The sequence below is a fragment of the Nycticebus coucang genome, chromosome 4, assembly GCF_027406575.1.
Source record: "Nycticebus coucang isolate mNycCou1 chromosome 4, mNycCou1.pri, whole genome shotgun sequence".
NCBI classification, from domain to species: domain Eukaryota; kingdom Metazoa; phylum Chordata; class Mammalia; order Primates; family Lorisidae; genus Nycticebus; species Nycticebus coucang.
In genome coordinates, this window is record NC_069783.1 from 111053245 (window position 1) to 111075398 (window position 22154).

Consider the following 22154-nt stretch of genomic DNA (forward strand, 5'->3'; position numbering starts at 1 on the left):
ATTAAAAAAAATGGAGACTTTACATCCTTCGTATTAACCTGGATGGACGTGGAAGACATTATTCTTAGTAAAGCATCACAAGAATGGAGAAGCATGAATCCTATGTACTCAATTTTGATATGAGGACAATTAATGACAATTATGGTTATGGGGGGGAACAGAAAGAGGGAAGGAGGGAGTGGGGTGGGGCCTTATTGTGTGTCACACTTTATGGGGGCAAGACATGATTGCAAGAGGGACTTTACCTAACAATTGCAATCAGTGTAACCTGGCTTATTGTACCCTCAATGAATCCCCAACAATAAAAAAAAAAAAATCTATAGCCAGAAGCGTTGAAAAAAAAAAAAAAGAACCATAAAGAAAGGCATCCTCCTGTAGGGAGATCTTAGACTAGACTAGATTCTTATTATCTGTCTTGATCCAGATGAGAGACGATGTAAGGTAGTGGCATATATTAATTCATGGACTATGTGATAGGATAGATAGCCTATTTATTTGAAGAAGCGGTAAAAAATGAGGTTTAAGTAATATATATGCATATAACCCTCTGGGATAAACTAAGAAAATGTGCCCTCTGTGACTGGTTACTTATACAGAGGAAGCTTTTTTTTCTGTGTGAACAAGGTGATCGTCTCCTTGTTTGGATCTGTTTCTGTCTGATCAAGGAACCTTACAGTACAGGAAAAAGGGCAGTGAACTGGCAGACTGTTCTTCAAGTCTATCTCATCCCCCCCAAAATAGTGGGCCTAGCAGCGCGTTGAGCTGTCCTCCTGAAGACACAGTCAGGATGGCAAAAAGGTGAGATCTCCTGAGAGGTTTGGCAAGCAGTTGCTGTCATGCAGAACACAGGGTATTTTCTGAGCTACTCAAAAATATCCAGCACTATTTATTGCATAGATTAGCTACCTAAGACTGAGAAGTCAGTAGGTAAAACTGACTGCTGTCCTCTCACATTATTTCTAAATGAATTTTGCTTTCTGTTCTCACACTACTCAGGGTTGCTGGTTAGAAATGGTATGACCCAAGAAATGAATGTTTCCAGTAGATGACTCCATTCTTCCCCTCTTGGGATTGAAGGTTGTAATTGCTTCCCAAATATTTTAAGCTCCCTATGAAAAAGACAGAGAAAATGGTCAGAGTTTCTGCTGGGTTATTAATTCCGACTATAATTGAAAAAGTTAAAAAAGCACAATGGGGCCAAGACGGAGTAAGAGTGGAACTGAGGGGATTCGTTCTGTCCAGAGGTAACATCGAAAACAACTATAACCCTATGTAAATGGGACCAGCACAATATCAGATTTCTCAGCAGTAAATATTGTTACCATTTTGTCTGGACTAAAACTCCCAATTTCTGTGGTGCTGTATTAAAGTGGAAAATGTAATGGAAAGAAATGATAAATTATAAATATAAGCTATGCTCTTGCCACTGGCTGCCAGGAAGTGACATGCTATATATTTGATATACTATCTAGTATTTTCTTTTTTTTGTGACATGAATAGACTTATATTTTAAAATTATTTTTTCTCTGCAAAAAAAATGTTAAGCTGGCAAATTTTATGTTATATGATTCTACCCCAATTAAAATTAAAAACAACAACAACAACAACAAAAAAAAAACAATTGTGCTGGGGTTTAACTTGAGGAGAGTTGGTACCCACCCCTTTGGTTGCATGCAATGGGCTGTTGGTTTGCACACAGTAGAGCAGGTGGCCCAGCCTGTTGGCCATGGGCAAATTCCAAGGCATCAAGCCGCTTGCAAAACACTTAGCCTTTGAAGGAGGCAGCCCTGAGCTTCTGACTCCCCCGGGCAGGAACCAGTGTTGCTCCATTTCATAAGACCTTGGCCAGCTTCACAATGTATTCCTGGGCTGGTACCAACACTGAGCTGAGGAAGGCTCACTTAGTAGTGGTCCTGCTAGGCACATTTATAGCCCAGTGCCTGCTTCAGAACAGACTGTGTCCTGAGTCATTGCGTTCTCTCTGCCCTGGCACTTGGGAGGATGGGAGACATGTCTCCATGAGGCTGAGCCTGGGACTGAGCTGGGAGGGGCTGAATGAGCAGGAGAACCGAGTTTCTGGCCTCACACTCGAAGCTGGCCTGGCAGGAGACTGCCTTTCCTGGATTTCCACATGGCTAGGGCAAAGGGTTGGCAAGCTTTGCCAAGGAATAGATAGTAAATATTTTCAGCTCTGTAGGCCACGGGGGTTGTGTCTTAACTACTCAGCTGTGCCGCTGTGGTGCTGAGACGCTGGCCTGGCCGCGCACCAGTGCGGCCATTTACAGATGAATCGTGTCTATGGCATTTATAGACACAAATTGAATTTCATACCATTTTTATGTGTGGCAAAATGGTGTTTTTCTTTCCGTTTTTTAACACTTTAAAAATGTAAAACTGTTGTTAGCTTCTGGGGTAAATAGAAACAGGTGTCAGCCTGGATTTGGCCCATGGGCCATAGTTGGCTGAATCCTCTCCGAGAGTAGAGAGGACTTGTGTTCTTGCTTGTAACAGCCTGCCTTGCTGAAGTCGAGATGTTTAAAACAAGGGTTATCTTCTGCCTGACTCAGGAGAAAGTAGAGCTGGAATCAACCCTGGTGTAGACTGTGCTTGCCCAAAAAAACAAGTACAGGTGGACTGCCCGGAGTTCTCATCATGGAAACATAATTGAGGAGTCAGGAGGTTCTTAGCCCTGATTTGGGGGTGGAGAGCGAGATTGTGTTTGATTCACTGTATATGCCTTCCAACCGTCTCCTCTCCTGTCTAAGATCCTTATTTGTGCTTGTGTGAACCCCTGCTGGGGCAGTGCCCACAGTGGTTAGACTACAGGCTTTGGGTTGAACCTAAGTTCAAGACCCTCTGCCACTGCTGGCTGTGTGCACGTGAGTGTTTTACTGTCCCTGCCCCTTGCCTTCCTCATCGTTTCAGAGGGGATGTTTTGAGCTGCAAGCAACATAAAATCTGCCTCCAAGGGGCTTATGTAATATAGATGTTTTATTATTATGCTTAATGAGAGATGAGGAGTGGTAGGTGTTTCCACATTTGGTCAGGAGTTCAATAGCATCAGGGCACTGGCTTGGTGTCTGTGTGGCTCTCACGGTCTCATGATGCCCGTCACAACACCAGACTTCATGCAGTCACATTATTTAAAGCCCAAAGGGAGGAATAGTGCAGTAGGAGGGCTCTGCTGAGGTCTTCATCTTTTATTGGGAGAGGAATTTTCTCCAGAAGCCTCCAACAGACTTTCCTTTCCCTCTCATTGGGTAGAACAGGGTTACAGGCTTCCACGGACTAGAGTCTGGGCCTACCTTCCATGAGATTTAGGGCTTTCTACCAACTTAGGGTTTTCTTAGTAGGCGAAGGGAATGCAGATGGCCTTTGGGTGGGCAGCAACACTGTCCACTGGCCGCATGTGTCAAATACTCATTTGGTGTGTATCGGGAATGTGGAATTTTCACAAATGAACATACCCAAGTAACCAGCACCCACCTCTAGAAACAGCAGCCCTCCAGAATCCCCCTATGTCCCCCGGAGTCAGTACCCCACCGGCAAGGGTAACCACTGCCCTAACTTCTCACAGCATAGATAAGCTTCACCTAAACGAACCAATTTCTTGTGCTTTATCAAATGAAGCCACATGGCAAGTACTCTCGCATCTGGCTTCTTTAAGCTCAACTCGGAGATGCAGCCACGTTGTATCCTGAGGTCCTTTCTCATTGCTGTGAGGTGTTGTATCGTGTGAACACATCACCACACAAACTGGTTACTCCTCAGTGCTTTCCGGTTCAGGCTGCTGGGGAGCCTATACAAGTCTTCATGTGCACACAAGTTTTCATTGTTCTTGAGTAATACCCGGGAGTGGGTGACTAGGTTGTAGGGTTCGTGCATTCAGCTTTAGGAGATGTTGCTCAACAGTGCTGCAAAGTGGTTATGGCCATCGCCACTCCTGCCAGCGGCATATGAGTGAGTATTCTAATGCACGCTACACATGCCAGTAAGCATGTTTGAGGCGTTTGAGTCCCTTGTGCATTTCTTGTTTCCTTGCCCATTTCCTGCTTGGTTTTCTGAGGGCAGGAATCCCGGTTGATTAACTTTGTCCCATGACACTAAGCACCGGCTTTGAGCATATTAGATACTCACACAGAGTTGGAATGAATGAATGAATGCTGAGTTGTGTGCCTCTAGGACAGGGATTGCAAACTCAGATGCCTGTGAGGTCTATGAAGGAACAACAACGAGGGAAGTAGCTTGGTGAGGGACGGTAAGGAGCAATGGGGCCTGTGGCCAACAGAAGCATAGACCCACGGGAGGCGTGGTTGCAGAACGGCTCCAGCAGGCTGGGGCCACGTGCAGATGCTGGCCCAGCTCTGGCATATCACACCCAGCTTTCAAAAAGAAGCCAGGCATCTGGAATTTGTCTGCTGGTTTTAAGATATTATCAATTAATTAAAATATCTTGAAATAACCATATGATCCAAAACACATCTACTAGCCAAATCTGGTCCATGGGCCCAGTTTGTGGGGTCTGCCTCAGAGAGACCCAGTTTGTGTTTTAGGAAGGGGCTAGGGGGAGAAGATGGTGGTGAGAAATTTCAGGTAATTAAAAAAAGTTATTATGAAAAATTCTAAGCATGCATAAAAATAGAACAGTATGATAGCTGTGCACTCTTCACCTGCGCAGGGGGCATCGGGTCATGGTCGCTCTAGTTTGATCTGTATACCCCTAAAGCATCTCTTACATAGTCATGCTCCAGCTTTCCCAGCAGCATCGGCCTCCCCGGGAGGGCTTCCTGGGACGCAGAGGGCCAGGCCCCAGCCCCAGAGTTTCTGAGTCAACAGGCAATGTTGGTGCTGGTGGCCCAAGGACCACACTTTGAGAACCACTGCTCAAACAGGTAGCTGGTGAACACCACTACCACCACCACCAAGGCAAAGGGAGCCCCCAGACACTACCACAATACTGTCATCACACCAAAAACAATTCTATAATTTCATGATGTGCTTAGAAACAGTGGCTACTCGAATGTTCGGCAGTTCCCTGGAGCCTCCTTGCCCAGAGTGGGAGGCTCTAACTGGGCCTTCGGCCCTTTGCTATCAAGGCCCTTTTGGGGGTCTAAGGAGATCATTAGTGGTCAACACGAAGGACAGGCACTGGTGACATCTGTCTCCTGGGCCCAGCCCAGGCTGGAAGTCTCTGGGAACGTGAGGACCCTGGAGTTTGCTGTCTACTCTGGCTGCCTCTGCTGCCCCACCACTTGTCTCATGGCTTTTGAGGCTGCTCTTGGAGAGACCCCCTCAGGCCCTCGGTGTGATCAGCAGGTGGTTCCTGTCGCTTTTCCTCTGTGTGGCTGAGGATGAAGCTGGACAAGCCCTTTTCAGGGTGGGACTCAATCTGTGTTTCCGGACACCCTTGTGCCCCGGGCATGTGGTCTCAGAAGTCAGGAGATGGCAATACACGTCTGCAGCCCAGAAGGGGCTGCTCTTCAGATCCCAATTGTAAGAACAAAGGGCCCCCCACTGGGCCACTTGAAAGCAGCCGCCTGGAGTGTCCTGCTGTGCGCCGAGTATCCCTACTCTGGGTTCTCTTAGGACAGCTCAGGCTGAAATGTAATAGCATTCAAAAAGGGTAGGGGGAGGGGACAGAGTACCCAGGGCTTGGGCTTCCCTTGGGTGGGCCCTAGGTCCTTCTTGTCCTAGAGGGGCCTGCCTGGTAGTGAAGACAGGATTGCTTGGGAAAGGAAGGGATGCAGCAGGGTCCCAGTGCTGGGGAGTTTCCTGCATGGAGGGGGCTGTAGGGGAGAAAGCCCCAGGGCCCCAGAGTGGGTGTGGCAGGCTAAACAGTGGCCCCCTGAAGATGCTCACATCCTAATATCTGGGACCTGTGAATATGTGACCTTCTGTGGTGATAGGGCCTTTGCAGGTGTGATTGAATTAAGGATCTTGAGATGGGAGATGATCTCAGACTGTGCAGGTGGACCTGATGTGATCACAAGTCTTTGTGAGAGGGGAGGCAAGAGGTCAGAGAAGCAGATGTGACCAGGAAAGCAGAGGTCAGCGTGATGAAGGGACAGGAGCCAGGGGATGCAGGTGGCTTCAAGAAGCTGGTAAGGCTAAGGGATGGATTCTCCTCTTGAGCTTCTAGAAGGAACCGGCCCTGCCAACACCTTGATTGTGGCCCCAACTCAGCGTGAGACCTATTTTGGACTTCTGGCCTCCAGAACTTTGTAGATTATTATTGGAGGGTCTTTGTTACAGCAGCAATAGGAAGCTAATACCATGAATGTGCTTCCATTTAAGGCAGGAAAATAACATTACAGTATATTATGGTTTGGGTTTCAACAAAATATTTAAACTTAAAATAATATTATACATTTAAATATACCATACTTTTGAAATTTTCATTTTTTTTTTAATGGAGTCCGTTCTCAGATAATTTTCAGTATTTTTAAAAATTACTTTAACGTTCTGGGAAGAATATATATAGGGTGCACATTTTTGCTTTTGCTTCAAGCTCTAGCATGAAGTTGGCAAGGCACTGGTCTGACATAGCCCTGCGAGACAGAGCCTATTTGTTTTTAAATAACTTTACATTTTTGAACAGTTTTAGATTTCCAGAAAAATTGGGAAGCTAGCAGAGTTCCCATGTAATCCAGGTGCAGTTTCCCCTATTGTAACATCTAACACTGTTGCAAGAAAGAACCAGTGCTGATATATTAGCCGTAACTGACATCCTTGTAAGATTCAAATTTCCTTAGTTTTTCCTTCATTTCCTTTTTGTGCCCCAGGATCCCACCCAGGTGCCCCACTGCACCTGGTCCTCATGTTTCCTGAGGCTTCTGCTCTGTGACAGCCTCACCGAGTTTCCTGTGTTTGATGGCTGGACAGTTTTGAGGGGTACTGGGCAGGGATTGTGTGGGAGGATCCTCTGCTGGGATTCATGTGATGTTCTTCTTGTTCTGCTATTCTGGGTTTTGGAAGGAAGAGCATAGAGGCCAAAGACCATGCTCATCACATTATGTCAACATGACCTGTCACTGTTGAGTAGGTCCTATTTTGAATCTCTTTTTATATACAGGGAAACTGAGGGACAGGGAATTGTCTCAGGTCCCTGTTGGTAGATGGAGGATGGGCAGGGAGAGGGCAGAGCCCCTTTGCTTGTAGGGGGACCCCTAGCAGTCTCCTGGCTGGTCCTCCTGCACAGCAGGCAGAGAACTTAAGGGTTGTTTGGGGGCTGTTGTGGACTGAGGCGCCCCTTGGAGGTGTGCTGCACACCTGAAGAGCCCTCAACCTCCCTATTAAGAAGCTTTTGCTTTCATTTTTTTCCTTTTGAAAATTGAAGTGTAACATACATGCAGGAAAGTATATGGTGTTGGTGTGTAGAAGTTGATGAATTTTTGCATAGGTGTTCACACTTGTAATGATCATCTGGACCAAGCATGGCAGGCTCCTCAGTCCTCCCCCCTGAGGCCTCCCTGCCCCCATGTCTACCCCAGGATGACGTGTAAGTGGGTTCATGTAGCATATCCGCCTATGTGCTGAATTCTTTTGTTCAACATTATGCTTGTGTTATCATGTGTATCAGTTGGCCATTCCCTTTCATGGTTGGGTAGCATTCCGTTGTATGAGTGTCATCATACATATTCACTTTGTCATCCATTCACTTGTTTCTTTTTTTTTTTTTTTTTTGTAGAGACAGAGTCTCACTTTATGGCCCTCGGTAGAGTGCCGTGGCCTCACACAGCTCACAGCAACCTCCAACTCCTGGGCTTAAGCGATTCTCCTGCCTCAGCCTCCCGAGTAGCTGGGACTACAGGCGCCCGCCACAACGCCCAGCTATTTTTTGGTTGCAGTTCAGCCGGGGCTGGGTTTGAACCCGCCACCCTCGGTATATGGGGCCGGCGCCTTACTGACTGAGCCACAGGCGCCGCCCCATTCACTTGTTTCTTATCATTTGTGTTCTTGTTTCGAGCTATTATGAATAATGCTGATATGAACATTTGTGAACAATCTGTGTGGATGTATGTTTTTACTTCTCTGGGGTAAATACCAGGAGTGATATTGCCACATCATAGGGTAAATGTATGTTCAGCTTTAGTAGAAAAAATAGTGATTATACCAATGTCTCCTTCCACCAGCAATGTATATATTTTTTTCCTTTAAAGAGCTTCCTTGTTATTGATTGATTGATTGAAACAGTCTCATTTTGTCACCTTTGGTAGAGTGTGGTCATGTTACAGCTCACAGCAACCTCAAACTCTGGGGTTAAAGCCATCCTCTTGCCTCAGCCTCCCAAGTAGCTATGACTACAGCCATGTGCTACAATGCCCAGCTAGCTTCTTCTTTTTTTTTTTTTTTTTGTAGAGACGGAGTCTCAATTTATAGCCCTCGGTAGAGTGCCGTGGCCTGACACAGCTCACAGCAACCCAACTCCTGGGCTTAAGCGATTCTCCTGCCTCAGCCTCCCGAGTAGCTGGGACTACAGGTGCCCGCCACAAAGCCTGGCTATTTTTTGGTTGCAGTTTGGCCGGGGCCGGGTTTGAACCCGCCACCCTCGGTATATGGGGCCGGAGCCTTACCGACTGAGCCACAGGCGCCGCCCCCCAGCTAGCTTTTCTATTTTTAGTAGAGAAGGGGTCTTGCTTCTGCTCATGCTGTCTTTATACTCCTGAACTCAAGTAATCTACTCCCCCTCAGCTTCCCAGAGTGCTAGGATTACAGGCGTGAACCACTGTGCCTGGCCTGTATGAGTATTCTTACTGCTCTGCTTCCTCGTCAACATTTGTTATTATCAGTCTTTTTCATTTTAGCCATTCTGGGATATGGCGTGGGATTGCATTATGAATTAATGGACAGTGCTCTGATGACTAGGCCACCCAAACCTGGGGGGGTGGTCCAGGAAGTCATAGCCATCCGGTCTCCTATCATTCTGTTCCATTATTCTTTGTGTGTGGCTTCCATTCCCAAGCATGCCTCTTGAAGCAAAGTGGCTGCTCTAGTCCATCCATCACAACTGTATGTTGAGCAGTAAAAAGTGGGGAGGCTTGTCTACAGATACAAAGGAATTTCTGATATTGGTAACATCAGGAAGATCAAACAGGGTGATAGATACGGTTTGTTGGGGGAAGGGCTACTTTAGGAAGGATGGACTTTTTGTACCAGTTTGTTCACTGGTATAGTCCCCAGCCCTACAACAGAGACTGACTTGTAGTGGGAGCTCAATAAATACTGTTGAGGGAATGAAGAGTATTCAGGGAAGGTCTCATTGCGAAGGTGACTTTAAGACATGAGAGGTGAGGGAGTCATCTAGGTGGGCATTAGAAGAAAGAATACCCCTATAGTAGCAAACAGAGCAATGTAAAGGCCCTGGCAGCTCAGCAAGGCCAGTGGGATGGGAGCAGAGTGAGCGGGACAGGTGGTAAAGAGAAATTGGAGTGACTGCTGAGGCTAGATTGTGCAAGACCTCATAGGTCACTGTCAGGAGTTTGGATTGTCTTCTGAGACAGATAGCAAGCCACAGGAGGGATTTGAGCAGAATGATATGATCTGACTTAAATCTTAAAAGGATAACTCTAATTCTGTGGTGAGAAAAGACTCTGGGCAAGCCCAGAAGCAGGGAGACAGTGGAGAGACTACAACACCAGTTCAAGCAAGCGCCTGCCTGGCTGTGATGGTGTTGGGGAGAAAGAGATGGATTTGAGGGAGGTTCTGAAGGGAGAGCTGCCATGCCTTGCTGATGGATGGGTGGGTGCTGGGTGGGAGGGAGTGGAAGATTCAAGAAGGACTCCACTGCTTAGCTTGAGCAATTCACCCCTCTGACACTAGCAACATCCATAGGTTTCTTGCAAAAAAACCCTTTTCTTTGATTCTTCTTATATTAGCCCTTCAAAAGTCAAAAGAATGCAATTAGCCATTTGACTAATACTACTGGCTAATAGATGTTGCAAAAAAAAAAAAAAACGTCAAAAGAAGTTGGAATATTAGCCAAGGGTGTGGTGTTCCCAAGTCCCAGGCTATATCAGCCTGAGTTGCAGCCCTTCTCATATGCATAAGCCCCACAGGGCTGGGGACACCTGGAGCCCAGGATTCAGGATGTAGCAAGTGACTGGCTGGCTGGTCTGGAGTGGGCAGGGTCTGGTCCTGCCCCAGAACTGGGTCTCATTTGGGCAGATCATGTGGTCACAGGTGTGTTTCTTTCTGGAGCCTGTTTCCTTTTATTACTGGAGGAGGAATTAGGCGTTGCAATTCAGTGGCCAGGTCAAGTTAATGATTGGTGGATAAAGCTCCTGTGCAGGTGGCTCATAGGGATGGCCCAGGAGAGATATGTGAGGACATAGGCCTAGAACTGGACACAGAGCCTGGAGCTCTGTCTCTTCTTGCACCTGTGACCTTGGAGAGGTATTTGGTCACAGAGCCTCAGTGTCAGCATCTGTGAAATGGGCCATTGAGAATTTAATGAGGTGAAGTAGGCAGAGGTGTTTTATTACCTGAATAGCATTTTGTTCCTTCTTGTCCCCTAGTGTCTCAGGGGTAGGGGCCCCATCTTGTTCATCTTTGGGTCTTTAAATTCCTAGCAAAGCATTGAGTGTGCGGTGGGTGATTGTGCAGAGAAGCAACCTCTATCCTGATTAAATCACAGCGGGTTCATTTTAGTTGAGGCAATTCCCTCAGGCTTCATGGAGGAGGTGGCTCTCAGATGAATGGAGTTTTGGGTTTGGGGCTCAGGGACCTCCTGAGAGCAGGAGAGGATGCAGTGGATGGCAGGAGCAGAGAGCTGAAAATTCATGTATGAAATTTTCATCTTACCCATGGCATCTTTACCAAGCTGTTGCCCCCACCCAAAGTAGGCTACAGATAAGCCATACTCCCTGTGCATGTAAAAAAATTCATTCTTGAGTATGAGCTATTTAAAACATATGCAAAGGAGCGAGCAGCATTCCCATCCTGAGGATATTTCCATGTTACTTGTGTGGTTTCAGGGCTCCTATTTGCTCATTCATTCAGCAGATATTTGCTGGGCTCCTGTGAGGTGCTGATGCTGTTTCAGCCCCTGGGAACGTTTCAGTGAGCAAAGCAGAAGCAGAAGAGGATCTTGCCCCTGAGGGTCCATGATCTAGCAGGGAAGACAGATCAAGAACAATAGACTTAATAAACTGATTATAAAATATGCCGGAAGGCCACAAGTAGCATGGAAAAAATAGCAGGTAGAGGGTTCAAGAATTTTAGGAATGGAAAGAGTGGGCCTTCCTGAGAAGAGGGCAGTGACCAAAGATTGCCAAGCATGAGGGATTTGACTGCAGCTACCCCAGGAAGAACACTGCAGGTAGCGGGAACAGCCAGTGCAAAGGCCCTGGGGTAAGAGCGTGGCCACACAGGCCAGGGGCAGCAAGGAAGCTAGTGTGGCTGAACTGGGGAACAGGGATGGTGTCCGGACCTGAGCTTGCCTTTTCTTCATCTTGAGTGAAGTGTGTGTGGGAGGTGTATCTGTTTTTCTCTTTTCTTTCTTCTTTTTTTTTTTAATGAGAGTCTTGCTCTGTTGCCCAGAGTGGAGCATAGTGGCGTCATCATAGTTCACTGCAGGTTTAAAATCCCGGGCTCAAGTGACCCTCCTGCCTCACCATCCCAAGTAGCAGGGACCACAGATTTGTGCCTGAGTAGTTTTTTTTTTTTTTGTTTGGTAGAGACAGAGTTTCATTTTATTGCCCTCGGTAGAGTGCCGTGGCATCACACAGCTCACAGCAACCTCCAACTCCTGGGCTTAAGCGATTCTCTTGCCTCAGCCTCCCGAGTAGCTGGGATTACAGGCGCCCACCACAATGCCCAGCTATTTTTTTGTTGCAGTTTGGCCGGGGCTGGGTTTGAACCCGCCACCCTCGGTATATGGGGCCAGCGCCCTGCTCACTGAGCCACAGGCGCCGCCCCGCCTGAGTAGGTTTTTAAATTTTCCTTCTCCGAGATGAGGTTTCACACTATGTTGCTCAAGCTGGTCTCAAACTCCTGACCTCAAGCAATCCTCTTGCTTCAGCCTCCCAAAGTGCTGGGATTATAGACATGAGCCACTGTACCTGGACAAAAGTTGTTTATATTTAAGGCTTACAATATGATGTTTTGATATACATATTTATTGCACAGTGAGATGTTTACTGTGGTCCAGAAAATCAGCATATCTTTCTCCTCACATAGTTACCCTTATGCTTTTAGTGGTGAGAGAACCTGAAATCTACTCTCCTAGCAAATTTCCAGTGTACAAATATAGTGTTACTGACTCTGGCCCTCCTGCTGTGCCTTAGATCCCTAGACTTAGTCACTCTGCCTAACTGCAGCTCTGTGCCCCTGCCCAGCACCTCCCCGCCCTGGTGACCACCTCCCGCTTTCTGCTTCTGTGTCTTTGGCTCTTTCAGGTTCCTCATATCTTTATCTCTCTTTCCTCTCTCTCTCTATATATATAGATAGATTTTTTTTTTTTTTTTTTGAGACAGAGTCTCATTATGTCACCCTCGGTAGAGTACTATGGCATGACAGCTTACAGCAACCTCTCACTCTTGAGCTCAAGGGATTCTCTTGCTTCAGCCTCCCAAGTACTGGGACTACAGGCACCCACCACAATGCCCGGCTGTTTTTTTGTTGTAGTTGTCATTGTTGTTGAGCAGGCCCCAGGCTGGGTTCGAACCCGCCAGCCCCAGTGTATGTGGCCGACACCCTAACTACTGAGCTATGGGTGCCAAACCAAGGTTCCTCATATCTACTAAGGGAGATCCTGTAGTATTTGTCTTTTTGTCCAGATTCTGAGACTCAGTTCCCTCATCTTGCTGCTGCTGTGTGTACGTGGAAGCCCAGTTTATCTTTGGCTGAGGACCTGCTTGGCTCTCTGTTTCTTTTTCAAGAGTCAACAGTTCTTTTGGTAGCCTTGTGCACTACATGAGACTCTTTCTAGAGCAAAGTTTTCAAACTGTGGGATGTGATCTGACAGTGGGTTGCAAAGCAATTGGGGTGGATGGGGACCAGCATTTTTTGTTTGTTTTGTTTTGAGACAAGATTTACTCTGTCACCTTGGATAGAGTGCTGTGGCGTTGCTCAAGTGAACCTCCTGCGTCACCCTTCCGAGTAGCTAGGACTACAGGAGTATGCCACCATGCTGGCTAAGTTTTTTTTTTTTTTTTTTTGGTAGAGACAGGGTATTAATCTTGCTCAGGCTGGTCTTGAACTCCTGAGCTCCAGGGATCCTCCTAATGTGCTAGGATTACAGGTGTGAGCACCTAGCCAGGACTAGCATTTTAGAAACAGAACAGAATAGAGTAGAATGTCAGAGTAGTGAATAATCAAGTTGTAACTTAAGTCATTTTGTGCCAGAAAGGTAAGTATTCTCTTATGAAGCTTCTGGCAGGTGTGCACGTCAGGGCCCTTGGCTGGGCAGCAGTGTTTGGAAGCAGGTGCTCTGTGCCGGATGCTGAGCGGGGGACTTGCAGACCACGGGGGGCCTCTGCTCACATTCTGGCCTGGTTAGGAAGCACCCACTGCTCCCCAGCACACACATAGCTGTCCCTCTTTCCACACATGTTCACCTGCAGTTGGCTTTCTCATGTGTCTTAATTTGTGTCCATCTGTTCGATATCTCATTTTAATTTGTAGTTAGTTTTTTTCAATTACAATGAACATTCAGTTAACATAAAATTCACCATTTTAATCATTTAAAAGTGTGCAATTTAGTGCATTCACGAGGTTGTGCAATGATTAGCACTATGTCGTCCTGGGACATTCTCGTCACCCCAGGTGGAAACTCTGTACCCATGAAGCAGTCCCTCCTCCTCTCCCCCAGGCCCTGGCGACCTCTAATCTGCTTTCGTCTTTGTGGATTTTCCTATTCTGAACACTTCAAGTAATTATGGAATTATACTGCACGTGTCCTTTTGGTCTGGCTTCCTTCTCTTCACCTGATGTGCGCAAGGTCCCTCTGTGTTGTAGCCTGGGTCAGCCCTTCATGCCTTTTTGCGACTGAATAACATTCCACTGTATGAGTACCCCGCATTTTATCTAGCCATTCATTTGTTGATAGGCATCTGGGTGGTTCCCAGTTTTTAGCCGTTGTGAATAGTGCTGCTAGGAACGTTCTTGTACATGTCTTTGTTTGAACACCTGTTTTCAGTTCTTGGGGCCTACTCCTGGGAGTGGAATTGCTGGGTCTCACGGTAACTCTGCATTTCATCATTTGAGGGACTGCTGCACTGTTTTCCACAGCAGCTGTACCATTTTACGTTCCCACCAGCAATGCATGAGGCTTCCAATTCCCACACCCTTGCCAAAACTTGTCATTTTCCATTAAAAAAAGAAATTACAGTCATCCTGGTGGGTGGGAAGTGGTATTTCATTGCAACGCTGATGTGCACTTCCCTAATGACCCCGAGCCTCTTTTCCTGTGCTTACTGTCCATTTGTATGTCTCCTTTGGAGAAATGTCTATTCAAGTCCTTTACCATTTGCAGTTAATCTTTTATTTAAAAAAATTTATATTATGGTTTCAAATGTTTTTTTCTCGGAAGTGTAGCATTTATATAGAAAAGCCCACTTATAAAGGAGCAACACCATGAATTTTTCAGAGTGAACAAAGCTCTGAGTGGTGATTGTTGCACAACACCAGAGTCCATCAGGAAACAGAACTTTATCTGTGGAAATACATTAGTCTTACCTGTTCTGGAACTTCAGATATATGGAATCACATAATAGTATGCTTTTGTCTGCCTTCTTTTGCTCAGTATGACTACATTATATTTTATTTACTTATTTATTTATTTTTGAGACAGAGCCTCAAGCTGTCGCTCTGGGTAGAGTGCTGTGGCATCACAGCTCACAGCAACCTCCAACTCTTGGGCTTAAGCGATTCTCTTGCCTCAGCCTCTTGAGTAGATGGAACTACAGGTGCCCACCACAACACCCAGCTATATTTTGGTTGCAGTCATCATGCTGTTTGGCAGGCCCAGGCTGGATTCAAACCCGCCAGCTCTGGTGTATGTGGCTGGCGCCTTAGCCGCCTGAGCTACAGGCGCTGAGCCTACATTATATTTTAAAGGTAGTAATGATACTTATCTTTTTTCTTTTTTTCTTTAACCCCAAATATTCTGGAGATTGTTCCGTAGTAGTAGATAATAGCATGTCATAGATGTTTATTTATTTATTTAAGAAAAATCACCTCTACTGAGGTGTATTTTATTTACAATGAAGTGCGCACATATGAAATGTGTCATTTGATGAGTTATGTCAGCTGGGCGAATGGTTCAAGAACTATTCTTGAACTTCAGAATAGTTCAAACTGGAAGCAACTCAAATGTCCATCAGCAGATGAGTGGAACTATCTAGAATCCTGCAATCCAGTCCACACACTCATGGAACACTAGTCATCCAAAAAGAGGATGAATCTCAAAAACATTAAGTGGAGCAAAAGAAGCCAGGCACAAAACAAAATGGGTTGAAAGAAGCCACATATGGCATGGCCTTTTGGGTCTCTGCTTATTTTTAAGAAATAGAGCTTTATTAACACATTTGAAGACTTGCATGAGTCCGTTTTTCTAAAAAGTCCAGAATAAGCAAATCGATAGAGACAGAAAGTAGATTAATGATTACCCAGGTCTGGGGGAGAAAAGGGGAGTGACTGTCATGGGGCCGAGGTTTTGTTTTAGGATGAAATGACCTGGAATAGATAGTGGTGATGGTTGTACAACTCTGCGAATATACTAAAAATCATTGACTTGTGTGTTTTAAATGAATGAATTGTGTGGTCTATAAATCGTATCAGAATAAAACTGTCAAAAATGTTAGCTTGATCTTTTCAGGGTTCATTCATGACATTTGTCCTTTTAAAGTATGTAATTTGGGGCTGACCATGGTGGCTCATGCCTGTAATCCCAGCTCTCTGGGAGGCTGAGGTAAGTGGAACTGGCAAGTTTGAGACCAGCCTGAGCTAGAGTGAGACCCTGCCTCCGAACATAGCCGGGTGTTGTGGCAGGTGCCTATAATACCAGCTACTCGGGAGGCTGAGGCAAGAGAATCACTTGAGCCCAAGAGTTTGAGATTTCTGTGAGCTATGATACCACAGCATTCTACCAAGGATGATGAAGAGAGACTCCGTCTCAAAAAAAAAAGTGTGTAATTTATTGAGTTTTATTGAATGTATACATCTCACCTGTGTGGTAACCAAAATCAAGATGCAGGACATTATCATCAGCTCAATCTGTCTCCTAGCACTGGTTAATGTCAGCCCCCTCCCCCTGCCCCAGTCCCCAGGGCAGCCTCTGGCTCCAGAGTTGTCCGTTTTTCAGATGTCATATAAAGGGAATATATACTGTGTATTACAGTTTTTCGTGTCTGGTAACACTTCTGAAGTTCATCCATATTGTGGCATTTATTACTGAGTATCATTCAGTTTATCTGTTGGTGGATATCACACATCATCGCTTTCAAAACGTATTTGTTATCAGTGGACATTCAGGCCAGTCATGCTCCTAAGGACTTCTCAGCTTAGCACAGGCTGTGCCTTTTGCCAGGCACTTCCTGCCTGTGTCCTTTTCTTGGCAAAGCCAAGCTCATTTTTTAAACACCCAGCTCAGCTGTCACCTCCTCTGGGCAGCCTTCCTAGCTATCCAGGAATGGGCTTGAAAGGGTCTGCTTGGATGGGAGGGAGTGTTGTCCAACAAGGGCTCACCTTGGCACTCTCTCCCAACTTTGTGTTCCAGGGTCAGGATCTTTGACCTTGGGCCGGGGGCGTGGGGACAGACACACAGAATCAGCTATGTTAGGTGAAAGTCCACAAGCTGAGTCGCCAGCGCCATTATCTAATCAGCTGCCTGGTCCAGATGCCTGTGGTCTAGTGTGACGGGGAGAAAGCTATTCTGCCGGTCAAAAGCAGGGCAAAGTCTGTCCCTTACCCAGCATAGAGGTGGGGCAGAGGAGAAAGGGTCACTTCATGACAGGTGACCTCACAGCTTACCCTCCAGATGCCCCGGGATCTGACAAACCCTGTTCTAAGCACAGTGGCCCATGAGCTGGACTTTGTCCTCATGCCCATTGTACAGATAAGGAGACTGAGACCCAGAGGGGTCAGTGATTCAGCCCATAGTCACCCAGTCTGAAGGGGCAGAGCTGGGTCATGGAAGATTCCCTGTGGGCATTGCAGTACCAGACGAATAGCACTTCTCCCAAGGAATCTTTTGGAGAGAGACAGAAAGAGAGAGAAAATGAGAGAGAGAGGTGAGACCAGATCCTGTATCTCATTGGATTGGCCTCAACTCATCCCCAGAGCCAGGGCGAGCAGGCCAGGGCGTGAGGATAGCACAGCAGGGTTCTGGGGTTCCAGTGCTTACCTGGGACCAGCTGCCTCTGCTGAGAAACCTAGCAGGGAAGGGAGGCAATGGAGGGAAACCGAGTTGGTATATTTGTTTTTAAAAAACAGATTCATTGAGGTGTACTTGATAGAAAAGCTGCGCATATTTAATGTGACAGTGTGACGAGTAGGATGCACGCACATACTCGGGGTGCATCACCTCAATCTAGTGTTGAATGTACCTGTCCCCTCTAGAAGTCCCCTCCCCGTCCACTTGTGTCGGCGATGAGAACGTGTAGTTAGGGCTGCTTTCTCTTGACACTTTTTCCAGGGTCCTGAGTTTTGATGCTATTTTCTCCTGGAGGGGCACCAGCAGGCGCTGGGTCAGGACAGGCCCAGGGCAGGGTGGGGGACGCTGCCCAGGTCCCCCAGCTGGTAGGGGCATGGTGGGATTTGACCCAGGTGGGGGGGTCACATCCTCACTTGGACTGCTCCCGAGGGCTGTGGTGGAGCGTTTGCAGCAGCCGGTCAGGACCCTGTCATTTATCTCTCACTCTCTTTGTAAGCCATCATGGCCCAGGCAGCTCAGGCCTTAGGTTGGATTCAGGGTCCCACCCTGTGCTGGGATTCCTGTCACCAAGCATCTCTCGGACTCAGTTTATCCAGGGGAGCTGAGTCCAATGCCTGAGTGAGGGAGGGAAGCAGGTGTGTGGGTTTCCTTCTGACCTGCTTGCTGTGGGCCAGGCCACTGTGGACAGAGTGGACAGAGCAGGGCAGGGCTGGATGAGGAGGGCCCTCCACAGTCTGGGGGCAGCAGGTTTGCATGGGGAGTCCTGAGGGGCTGGTCCTGTCCTGGGAGACATAGGTGTGTCCATCCTTCTCAAAAGCCCCTACTGGGGTAGATGTGGAGGTGCTGGAGTACAGAGAGGAGGGAGGCCTGGGCCTGGGGCTGAGCTGCTTGGTGACTATGAAGTCCCCTGCCCAAGCTGTGTTAGGTCTAAGCTCCCAGGAGGTGGGGCAGGAGAGGTTCATTCATTCATCATTCATTCTTTCATTCTTTCGAAAGTCTCCCCTCTCTAACACTTGTCCGGACACCAGCATTTCGTGGAGAGCCAGGCCGCAGACGGACACCAGCATTTCGTGGAGAGCCAGGCCGCAGACTCTCACACTGGGGGAGGCTGTGCCAATAACAAGATCCTTTTGGGTCCTGGTTAGTGTGGTGAAGGGTAGAGCATGTTGGTGATGCTGGGTGGCAGACAGGGAAGCCAGGGAGGCCTCTCTGAGGTGGCATTAGGGATGTGTCCCCCAGGTAAAAGAAGGGGCCGACCTGTAGTAAGCAGGTCCCCAGAGTTATGGGGCCCACCTCAAGTAGAAGCCATGAGACTGACTTGTGAGCTGGGAGGAGGTGGAGCTGGCACCTGTGGGCTGTGGGCAGAGCTACTCAGAGGGATGGAGGCATGCTGGACCCAGCTCCTTCCCCAGGAAGCCTTCTCAGACCCCTCTGTGCCCCCAAACTACTCTTCAAATCTTTCGTTAGACCCAGTTTCCTAACTCGTAACTGTGGATAATAATTATGACAGTGGCTGCCTCAGAGGGTCATGGTGCTGGCCAGCGGCTGGGACTGCAGTGAGAACAGCAGCACTGGCTAAATGGGCACCCCGGGGAAGCTCACTTTGGTCCCTCCATTAGTATTGTGTCTGTTCATCACCTTGGTTTGCACTTGTGTATGTTCAGCTTGTGAGGTGACCCTGAGGTGCTCACAGCTAGGAAGAAGATGTGTTTATCAATAAACAGTTATGACAAGTCTCTGATCACCTGGTTTTCTGATAGAACTCTAAAATCCAGGCTTGGCACCCATAGATCAGTGAGTAGGATGCCGGCCGCATACAACGAGGCTGGCAGGTTCAAGCCTGGCCTGGGCCTGCTAAACAACGACAACTACAACCAAAAATAGCTGGGCGTTGTGGCAGGCGCCTGAGGCGAGAGAATCGCTTAAGCCCAAGAGTTTGAGGTTGCTGTGAGCTGTGACACCACGGTACTCTACCGAGGGCAACATAGTGAGACTCGGCCTCAAAAAAAAGTACTCTAAAATCCAGATTTTATATTAAGTCCCCAGTTTTAATTCTTGGCAATGAATTCAACTTTATGCTGCTGAGGTCAAACCAGACATAGCTGTGGCTACAGTCTCACTAGCCCCGTTGTATAGATGGGAAAACTGAGGTTCAGAGGGGCCAACTTGCCCAAGTGTCCAAATGGAGCCAGACCCAGGTTCTCAGCCTATCAATTCTGTTTGGGGACAGTGGGAGTGGCTGTCCTTGTCCTGGAAGGCTGTGTTCAAAAGAAGGTGGAAGGTGACGCAACTGCCTGGCTGCCTGGCTTTGCAACATCAAGCATCTATCTGATGGGCCTGGCCTGTCTGCCCTGCCTGGGCTCTGAGAGGGTATGGGCATTGAGGGCTGATGTGGCCAGACTGGACTTGGGGTGGGGCCTGGGTAGGTTGGCAGGACCTCCCTGCAGCACTGGAGCAGAGAATTACAGATCTGGATGAACAGAATTGTGATTAGAAGCCAAGTGGACTTCAGGCCTGTTTTTTTCAGCCCTTTAAGCCTTTGCCACACTTATAAATCAGGAGTTTTCATATAAATTCCTATATTTCTGGTTTTCATGGCTAGTGTCTCCATTTTCCTCTCCTTACGACACAGCCCTGGTCGCACAGCCTCCTTGCCAGCCGTAGACTCTCTTTAAACACCTCCATGCCTCAAGCCTGGGCACTGGCTCCTGCTTCTCTGTGAAGTATCCCTTTCTCCCAGGTTCACGGGTTTGCCTCCCTCACTTTGGGTTTGGGTGTGGTTTGTGTTTTCCACACTTCCCTTTCCTGTGTTCTTTGTGCCCTATACTACAGCATGTGTTATACCCCAATTGTTTAGCGCCTGCCTTTCCCGGTACAGCCGAGCTTGCGGAGTTGAGATTGATCTGTCTCGTTCATTCTCCCATTTTGGTTCACTTTCCCATCCCTGGCTCTTAGGTCGGTGCCTGGCACATGGTAGGTGCTCTGAATATGTTTGTTGAATGAGTGAATGATCCATGTGGCTACACAGAGCCTATGTTCGTCCCTGTAGGGTGCTCTCTGCTGCCACTGAGCTACAGCTCCCCTTTTAGATGGTGCTGCCGTCCCTGGGTCTGTGTTGGCCGTTGCTGTTAAGATACATTTTGAGAAATAACAGCATGAATATGTTCCTATTTAATTCTATAGACTATGGAGCTACAGCTGTTTGTGTGAAGGGCTTTCCCTCGGCCTCCTGCCCAGGAGCTCCTTTCGCGGCTGGGCTTGGACAACTGTTCTGGGGCTGCCTGGTGGGGTGGGGGCACCAGGCCCTCAGCCTCTTCACAGACGTGTTGTCTCGTCCCCTGCAGAATGTGCGCATCGACCCCAATAGCCTGTCCTACAACATGTGGAAGGAGATCCCCGTTCCCTTCTACCTCTCTGTCTACTTCTTCAACGTCCTCAACCCTGAGGAGATCCTGAAGGGTGAGAAGCCACAAGTGCAGGAGCGTGGGCCCTACGTCTACAGGTGAGGCTGTGTGCATGTGAAGCCGTGCCATGTGCAGGTGAGGCTGTGTACAGGTGAGGCCATGCCATGTGCAGGTGAGGCCATGCACAGGCGAGGCCATGCCATATGTAGGTGAGGCCATGCCATGTGCAGGTGAGGCCATCCCATATGCAGGTGAGGCCATGTACAGGTGAGGCCATGCCATATGTAGGTGAGGCCATGCCATGTGCAGGTGAGGCCATCCCATATGCAGGTGAGGCCATGCACAGGTGAGGCCATCCCATATGCAGGTGAGGCCATGCACAGGTGAGGCCATCCCATATGCAGGTGAGGCCATGTACAGGTGAGGCCATCCCATATGCAGGTGAGGCCATGCCATATGTAGGTGAGGCTGTGTACAGGTGAGGCCATGCCATGTGCAGGTGAGGCCATGCACAGGTGAGGCCATCCCATATGCAGGTGAGGCCATGCACAGGTAAGGCCATCCCATATGCAGGTGAGGCCATGCCATATGCAGGTGAGGCCATCCCATATGCAGGTGAGGCCATCCCATATGCAGGTGAGGCCATGCACAGGTGAGGCCATCCCATATGCAGGTGAGGCCGTGTACAGGCGAGGCCATGCCATATGTAGGTGAGGCCGTGTACAGGCGAGGCCATGCCATATGTAGGTGAGGCTGTGTACAGGTGAGGCCATGCCATGTGCAGGTGAGGCCATGCACAGGTGAGGCCATCCCATATGCAGGTGAGGCCATGCACAGGTAAGGCCATCCCATATGCAGGTGAGGCCATGCACAGGTGAGGCCATGCCATATGCAGGTGAGGCCATCCCATATGCAGGTGAGGCCATCCCATATGCAGGTGAGGCCATGCACAGGTGAGGCCATCCCATATGCAGGTGAGGCCGTGTACAGGCGAGGCCATGCCATATGTAGGTGAGGCCGTGTACAGGCGAGGCATGCCATATGTAGGTGAGGCTGTGTACAGGCGAGGCCATCCCATATGCAGGTGAGGCCATGCACAGGTGAGGCCATGCCATATGCAGGTGAGGCCGTGTACAGGCGAGGCCATCCCATATGCAGGTGAGGCCATGCACAGGTGAGGCCATCCCATATGCAGGTGAGGCCATGCACAGGTGAGGCCATGCCATACGCAGGTGAGGCCGTGTACAGGCGAGGCATGCCATATGTAGGTGAGGCCATGTACAGGCGAGGCATGCCATATGTAGGTGAGGCTGTGTACAGGTGAGGCCATGCCATGTGCAGGTAAGGCTGTGTATAGGTGAGGCTGTGTACAGGTG

The 22154-nt window shown here is 48.2% G+C and overlaps 1 protein-coding gene across 2 annotated transcripts in view; it reads left to right on the forward strand.

Annotated features, from left to right (window-relative positions):
• Window positions 1-22154, forward strand: part of SCARB1 (scavenger receptor class B member 1) — an 82116-nt gene that overhangs the window by 24388 nt on the left and 35574 nt on the right. For both annotated transcript variants that reach the window (XM_053586939.1, XM_053586938.1), the window contains exon 2: window positions 20719-20876. In XM_053586939.1, coding sequence (XP_053442914.1) covers window positions 20719-20876 — 158 coding nt within the window. The remainder of the gene's footprint in view (window positions 1-20718; window positions 20877-22154) is intronic.